The sequence below is a fragment of the Catharus ustulatus genome, chromosome W, assembly GCF_009819885.2.
Source record: "Catharus ustulatus isolate bCatUst1 chromosome W, bCatUst1.pri.v2, whole genome shotgun sequence".
NCBI classification, from domain to species: domain Eukaryota; kingdom Metazoa; phylum Chordata; class Aves; order Passeriformes; family Turdidae; genus Catharus; species Catharus ustulatus.
The window spans coordinates 3621786-3629611 of NC_046261.2; the positions used below are offsets into that span (position 1 = coordinate 3621786).

The 7826-nt window shown below is 45.9% G+C and overlaps 1 protein-coding gene across 1 annotated transcript; it reads right to left on the reverse strand.

Moving 5' to 3' along the window:
* Positions 1 to 270: 270 nt before the first annotated feature.
* Positions 271 to 7399, reverse strand: LOC117005017. The gene is made up of 3 exons (XM_033076232.1): positions 6764 to 7399; positions 3489 to 3567; positions 271 to 2144 (listed from the first exon to the last, which is right to left on the reverse strand). The coding sequence occupies exon 3, from the start codon at positions 1910 to 1912 to the stop codon at positions 803 to 805; it is 1110 nt and encodes a 369-aa protein (XP_032932123.1). The 5' UTR covers positions 1913 to 2144; positions 3489 to 3567; positions 6764 to 7399; the 3' UTR covers positions 271 to 802.
* Positions 7400 to 7826: the final 427 nt, after the last annotated feature.

Sequence of the window (7826 nt, forward strand, 5' to 3'; positions counted from 1 at the left end):
GGCCGCTGGTGGCTCCTCGTTCCCCCCACGCTGGGGCCGGGGCCAGCGGCAGCTCCCTCCCTCCCTGCATGGCTCCTGCTGGCTGCGGACGCCCGCTTCCACCCCCCCTCGCGACTTGGCCCTCCCGCGGCACCGCCCCCCCATTGCGACTTGCACTTCTGGGTAGGCAAATTTCCAAACTTTGTAGCTCATATAAGGCGCACCGGACTATAAGGTGCACTTCCGGGTTCGGGGGAAAATTTTAGTCAAAAGGGTGTGCCTTATAGTCGTGAAATTACTGTAATGTAGATTCACATGTACCCAAGTCAGGCTACTGAAGAACATCACAATGGACAAGTAAATATAGCTGCCAAGATTAAAGTGTCTCAGGTGGATCTGGACTGGCAATACAAGGGTGAATTATTTCTGGCTCAGTGAGCCCATGATGCCTGAGGTCATCAGGGAAGAAATGCAACATACAGATGGGCTTGTGATCGAGGGGTGGACTTGATGGACAACTGTCTCCCAGGCTATCCATAGCTGTGAAACATGCATTGAAATCAAACAGGCCAAGTGGGTAAAGCCCCTGTGGTATGGGGGATGATGGTTGAAATATAAATATGGGGAGGCCTGGCACACTGATTACATCACAGTCCAGCAAATCTACTTAGGTAAGCAGCCAGAGGGATGTCCTGGGTTTCCACATCTCCCCCCGCTGTTTCAACCAAAACCACCTCTTTTGTGGCCCTGTTCATGGCCATGCATTGAAATATGGACAGCAGAATGAGCAGAAGAATTACAAGCCCTACTAATATATAAAACCCTATCTTCGAAAGTTCCTTCCACAATGGTGAAAGGTCAAAAAAGTCAAACACAACCATGATCCAGTAACTTCCCCAAGCTGGGCCACACCTTCTTGCAGCTGCTTTATGTTTTCATGAATAGATTTTGAATGATCGAACAGGTTCATGCAGCACATCCCCTCAAATTCTTCACACCCATGCCCATGTGTCAGCAATAGATAATCAATTGCTGCTCTGTTTTGAAGAGTGGTTAATCTTACACTGTCGACATTGGTTAACATGTCACTTAGTGCAAGAGAAATAGCACGAGCGTGTTTGCTCAGCCAACAACCCATGTGATGCAATTGAGTCAAGGCTTGCCCTGATGCTGCCTGGGGTGAGAATATCGCTAAAGCAATTCTCTGAGCCTTGTTCCATGTATAAACACTGTCATCACAATCTGGATCATATTGTTTGATTGATCTTTTCTCTTTATGTTTTTTCTCTCTCAAAATTTTCAAGTTGGGTGTTAGCAACGAAAGTCTTCTAATGCTGCATGGATCTCCCTTGATGTTTGCAGGGATAGCAGGCCAGATTCTGTCCCCACAAATGAAAAAGATTCCTCGAAGCAATTGCACAGGAACTTGGAGGGATGGTTTGCTTAAAATCTTAGTGTAGTTACACCAAGAAGAAGCATTTCTATAAATGTCATGATTTGGAGTAACATCTACGGTTTTGGTTTTTGTCACTCCCGAAAAATTGAATTTTATACAAAAATCCATTTTTGTCGAACCAAGACTTTCCAATTCCTGAGGTTCAAAAGGAGCCACAGGAAGAAATTGGGTCCAAACGTGCCATCCATCCACAGGAGTCGAGATGACCTGCAAAATCTTTGGAGGGATATCCTTTGGAATTGGCCAATCTTTCACTGGCAAGCCCACCAAAGATGTTGAGAATGGTTTTTTTGGCCTTGAGTGTGTCAAACAAATGGTGTCCAAACCTGCTGCATTGGCTAAACTTTCCCAAACGTTCTCCTTTGATTGAATCATGGGTAAATCTGCCCTATTGCCTAAGACAATTGATAAAAGAATGGAACACAAAACCATCCGACTGAACCCCATATTGAACCTTGGGCTCATGATTTCCCCCATGTGAGAATCTTTTGCAATGCAATGACACCCAAGTCCTTAAAGAAACCCCAAGTCCTTGAACTCCTTATGTGTTGATCAAGGAGGAGTTCACAATCTCGGCTTCTGATTCCGTCTGTGTGCTCGCCTCTTCGCTTCCAGGGTTTGTGTCTGCTTGCGTCTGGGTCCGATATGGCTTCACATGTCTCGCTGGCACCCACTTTGGTCCTCACTCTGTGGAGACACAAGCAAAACCCTTCCCCCAAGTAATTAATTTGAAAGGTCCTTCAATCCGTCCTGTCTCCAGATTTCGGATCAAAACTAAAGGATTCTCCCTTAACTTTGCCCGTGTGCTGTTCGAAAAGTGTCATATGATCGGTGGAGTGGGCTCTGAAAAAGAACCATTCAGAAAATTCAATACATACAAAGCTTTTTTCAACCGCATGTGAGGTGTTGCCTCTGCCTCCCTGCTTTTTTGTTTATCCAAGAGGGTTTTCAGGGTGTGATGTGTTCTCTCAATGATTGCCTGACCTGTGGGAGAGTGGGGAATGCCAAAGGTATGTCTGGCACCCCACTTTTTCAGAAATTTGTCAACCACCTTTGTGATATATGTTGGACCATGTTGGTCTGTTTTAATTTCTTGAGGCACCCCTAAAGATGCAAATGCTTGCAAAAAATGTCGACAAGCATGCTGTGCGGTTTTACCCGTATGTAATGATGCAAAGATTGCTCCTGAGAAAGTGTCAAATGAAACATGAATGTTCTTGAGCTTTCCAAAAGATGGATGTTTTGTGATGTCAGTTTGCCACAGCTGAAGACTCTGCAATCCTCTCGGGTTAACTGCTCCCGTGGATGCAGATGGCTGCACAAGCTGACAATCTGGACAAGCCTGGATAATTTCCTTTGTTTGACTTTTTGAAATGCGAAAAGATTCCATCAATGCCTGTGCATTTTGGTGGAAAAATGCATGACTCAATTTCGCCTGTTCAAAGATGTCTGGTAAGGTTTCCAAAACGGACACAGTTAATTTGTCTGCCTGAGCATTCCCTTCTGCTAAAAGGCCTGGGAGAGATGAATGTGTCCTGATGTGAGTGATAAAATATCTATGTGTTCTGTTTTCCAGCAGTGTTTTCATACATGATAAGTATGAATATAGAATCTCATTGTTTGTCTCTCTTAGAAGTGATCCTTCCAATCTTTTGACCACATATGCTGAATCTGTGAGCAAATTGAGAGGCTGCTGGAATAATTCAAAAACTCTGGCCACTGTTGCTAATTCCACAATTTGTGGTGAACCTTGTACTATTTTTATGTCTGATTCCCATTCTCCTCTAACTAAATTTTGCCATGTGATTACTGATTTGTGGGTCTTTTCTGAACCATCGGTGAATACTGTGTTCCCGTCCAATGGTTCCTCACTTATTTTTGGTTTTGCCCTAAAATTTAATTTTGCTTTCAACAACCTGTGGCTTGGATAATGAATTGTACAAACACCTGGATAGTCTAACTATGCAATTGCCAAGTCTTGAGATTTCTGATTTGCCGAATCAAAATATTGTTTTTTCAAGGGTAGATAAATTACTGAAAAATCTTTGCCTACCATTGTCAGCAACCTTGTCCTTGCTTTCATTATGATCTGAGCTGTCATCTCCAGGTTTGTGAGGATTGTTTTCGGGGACCTGTAAGATAGAAAAATCCACTCTATGATTAAAAGAGGGTCTCTTTGAGACTCATCCCACTGAAAAATCAGACCATACAACTGTGTCTCTTCTCCCAACACCGCAAAACAAAAGGGCAGGGAAGCCATATAACGATGTGCCTGTCTCTGCTGGATGATCTCTGCAATCCTCCCTAGAGTTTTTCTTGCTTCTGGTGTGAGAGTTCTGGGAGATTTGATATTGTTGTCTCCTCTCAAAAGATTGAATAGAGATGACAGATCATCATTTGTGATTCCCAAGATTGGTCTCATCCAGTTGATTTCTCATAGAAGTTGTTGTAGATCTTGCAGATTGTTAAGTCTCGAGCTGATCTCTATTTTTTGAGGCTTTATTGTCTGCTCTGTGATTTTCCATCCCAGTTATTTCCATGGTGCGATCTCTTGAATCTTCGAAGTGCTGATTTCCAGTTCTGCCTTTTGCACTTCTGTAATCACACAATCACGAGCTTTTTGTAGCTCTTGTTGTGCTGATGCTGCAATAAACAAATCATCCATGTAATGAATGATTTTCGCTTCCGGATATTTTTCCCTTGCTGGAGCCAAAGCTCGAGCCACATACCATTGGCAAATAGTCGGTGAGTTTTTGAAGCCTTGTGGTAAAACCACCCAATGGTACCTTTCCAGAGGTTCTTCCCTGTTGAGACTTGGAACAGAGAATGCCATTCTGTGAGCATCATCTGGATGAAGTGGAATGCTGAAAAAACAGTCCTTGAGATCGATGATCACAAGTGACCAATCTCTCGGAATCATTGTGAGAGAAGGAAGTCCCAGTTGAAGTGGTCCCATTTCCTCGATGACCTCATTGAGTTTTCTGAGACTATGAAGCAACCTCCATGAACCTGAAGTCTTCTTACGAATGACAAACACTGGAGAATTCCAGGGACTATTTGTTGGTTTAATGTGTCCCTTTTGCAGTTGTTCCTTGACTAAACTCTTCATAGCACTCAATTTCTTTCGCTCCAGCGGCCATTGATCCACCCAAAGAGGTTTGTCCATCTTCCGGGTCAGTTTTGGAGTGGTGAGTGCCACAGTGACCCCCCACTAGAAATCCAGTTCCAGTCTCAGGCCCCATTGTGCCAAAAGGTCCCTCCCCCATACTGTGATGGGCTTTTGCACAATGAAAGGACGAATGACCGCTGTTTTTCCCCCAGTCCTGAGACAATTGCAATTTTACTTTGCAGACGTATGGAGCTTCCCCCTATGCCTGTAATTGAACCCAAGGGTGCTGCTAAAGTCCATTCCCGAGGCCAAAAAATGTATGAAATGACTGTGACATCTGCCCCCGTGTTGAGCATTCCTACGATGGTGATTGTCTTGTCACCACACATCAGTTGACAGGAAATGATGGGTTGATCCTGACCTATGTGTTTCACCTATGAGGCATGAATTTTCACATGGTCGTTTAATGAAGGATCTTCTTGATCAAACAGCGGCATGACCCGTTCCACTGGATGAGGTGGTAAAGCAATAGCTTTGGCTATTGGAGTGTTTTCTGGAACAGTTAATGGTGGCCTAAGAGCTATTGCTAAAATTTTCAGCTCTTCGTTGCAATTTGCTGAGACGATTGAAGGAAAAATGATCAGTCCGAAGATGCTGCTTCTGTCTTTGCCTATTATTAAAAAATCCTGCCTTTTCCAGGAGGCCCCAGGGACACCTGTGGGTATCACTGCATGATTTTCATTCAGGAAGCATATCAATTTGGAAGCTGCCAGGTTGCACTGTGCTCCGGGCAGCAGCAACTCTGGGTCACTGGAGATGCCAACGATTGTCCTGCTGAGGGAGTCTGATTGACGCTCCTCGATGATTGCCCTGTCTGTGATGTTGTTCCCTGTGCCATTGCCATCACTTGTTTCATCACATGCTGATGATTCGCGCTCTTTTTTGAGTTTCCCGGAAGAGGTAGAGGGCTTCCGTCCACATCTGTCTGAGAGCAGCACTCACTCGCAAGGTGCTTTCCTCTCCTGCATCTTGGACAAACATCTGGTGGCCTTCCAGTCTTTGTGAGTTGAGGACAGTTCCTCTTGAAATGCCCAAAACCCCTACATTTGTAACATTGTCCTCCAGGGGAGTTGTTCTGTTTTTGAAAGTTTGCGAGAACCTTCTCGAGGTTTTCACTTTGTGCCTGGAGCATTTTCTCCATTTGTTTCTCCACGATGGATGCAACATGTTGAGGTGTCCTCACCTTGCTGCACGCTTCCACCATCTCTGCCAGAGAGGGTTGACCTGGGATTGCACTGATGACTCGTTTGCATTCCTGGTTGGCATTGGCAAATGCAAGGCTTTTGAGCAGATGTGGTTTTGCTGCCTCATCAGTCACCTGCCTGTCCATGGCTTGTGTGAGTCAATCTGTAAATGAAGAAAAAGGTTCAGAGGCACCTTGCCTGATGTCTGTGTAGATGGTATCTTGAATGCCTGCTGGTGCAATTTGTAGAATTGCTTTCCTTGCAGCTTCGTTGATGTCATTCAACACCTCTCGTGGAAGCCTCGTTTGTTGCACCGGACTGTCCTCAGGAGGATCACCTGCTAATTGTGCCATGGTGAGAGCTGCGTTGGGCCTACCTTGATATCTGGTCCTCAGCTCTTGGAGAGTTCTTCTCCATCTGCTGTCCCATACCAATGCTTGTGTGTCTGTGAGAATCAGCGACACAAGAGATCTGAGATCATATGGAGTTAAATCATAAATATTAAAAGTATCTTTCAAAGTTGTTTGAAATATGAAGATCCCAGTCCATTGTCTCTGATGGTCTAGATTAAATCTTTAACTACCTCATGATCTAATCGTTCCCATCTTGGATTTTGGCCCTGAGCATCGTAATTGACAGGCGTTGCAATGTCTCCTGTACTAATCACAGGATACCTTTTATCTTTTGTTAAATTCATTCTGATGCTTGGCCAATCAATCAATGTCTGCGTTTCCATGGGCACTTGCCTGTTGAGGGGAGTCATCTGTTGTGCCTGTTGCCATGCTGTAGCTTCCCCTATTTTGGAACTCACCTGCATTAGAGGTACCGATACACCCTGTTGAGCTGTTCCTGGTTCTAGTTGGGGAGCAGGGATCTGTGACTCTTGAGTTGTTTGAAAAATCTGTGGAAGTTCAGCCCACAACTCTGGACAAGATTCCAAAGTTGTTCCCATACAATGTAAGAAAATTTTAATACCTTTTGGTATCATGACTGATTGTCCTTGGCTGGATGAGCTGGCATCAGTTGAAACTGCCCAGGCTGGAACACCTTCTGAAGTTGTAATGCATACTGTATCGTCCTGTTGCTCCATTACAGCAGGGATGTCCTGAGCCCTTTTCTTTAAACTGGATATCTTTTTGTAAGAAATTGGAAAAAAATCGTGCAATGTTACTGTTCCGCCACTAGGTGGTGCTGTCGTCCGCCCTGCCGGGGTCGACGTAGATTTTGATTTTACTTCTGATAAATTTCTGCTACCAATTCTTTCTTGTGACTCTGAGAGGTTTTTGAGTGTTTCACACAACTCTTGCAAGTTTTGTCAGAAACCCTCAATCTCAGACCCTGATTGAGACTAGGGCTGTATCACCTGCCGTGGCTGTAGCTGGCCGCCCGTCTGTTGCCATGGGAACCAAGACGTCGTTGACATGGTGGTGCCAGGGGAAATGCCTCCTCTCTGCCTGGTCCAGAACAGCCGCACTCTCTGAAAGGCCCTCTTTCTCATCGTGACCACCCTCATTATCGCAGTTTTCATCCTCCTCCAAGCCCGATGTCCCCGCCTCGCTCTCATCGGAGCTGTCCCCCTGTGGTGCTGTGCCAGCATTCATGCCCGGTGCCGGTCCCGCTAGTGCTTCCGGGTTTTGCATCCCCCACGCACGCTTGCTGCGTCCCGCGGCAATCGCGCATGTGCCCGTCGCCACCGCTGCCACCGGGGCCGCCACCGCTTGTGCCGCCGCGTGCCCCGTTCTGTGTGGCCCACTCACACCTATCGCTGCTGCTACCAAGCGCATCGCAGACGGCTGCTGCCTGCCTGCTCTCATGATCGTGTGCGCTGTTCGCACCGTGTCTCCCGCGGTCCCCGCAGTGCCTCCCACTGTCCCCGCGGCCCCCCTGTCCACCTCCAGAATGTTGCAAACTGCTTTTGCCGCGTCTGGGAGACAAGCCTTAAAAAAGCAGAAATCTAAGTCCTCTAATTCGCTTGGCAAGATTTCTAACTTAAGTTTTCCCGGAATTGGATGTTCTGGTTGTTATAAGTGCATGACAT

Excerpts from the sequence above, each read along its gene's own strand:
- LOC117005017 (XM_033076232.1), bottom strand. The coding sequence starts at position 1,912 with ATGGGGGAAATCATGAGCCCAAGGTTCAATATGGGGTTCAGTCGGATG.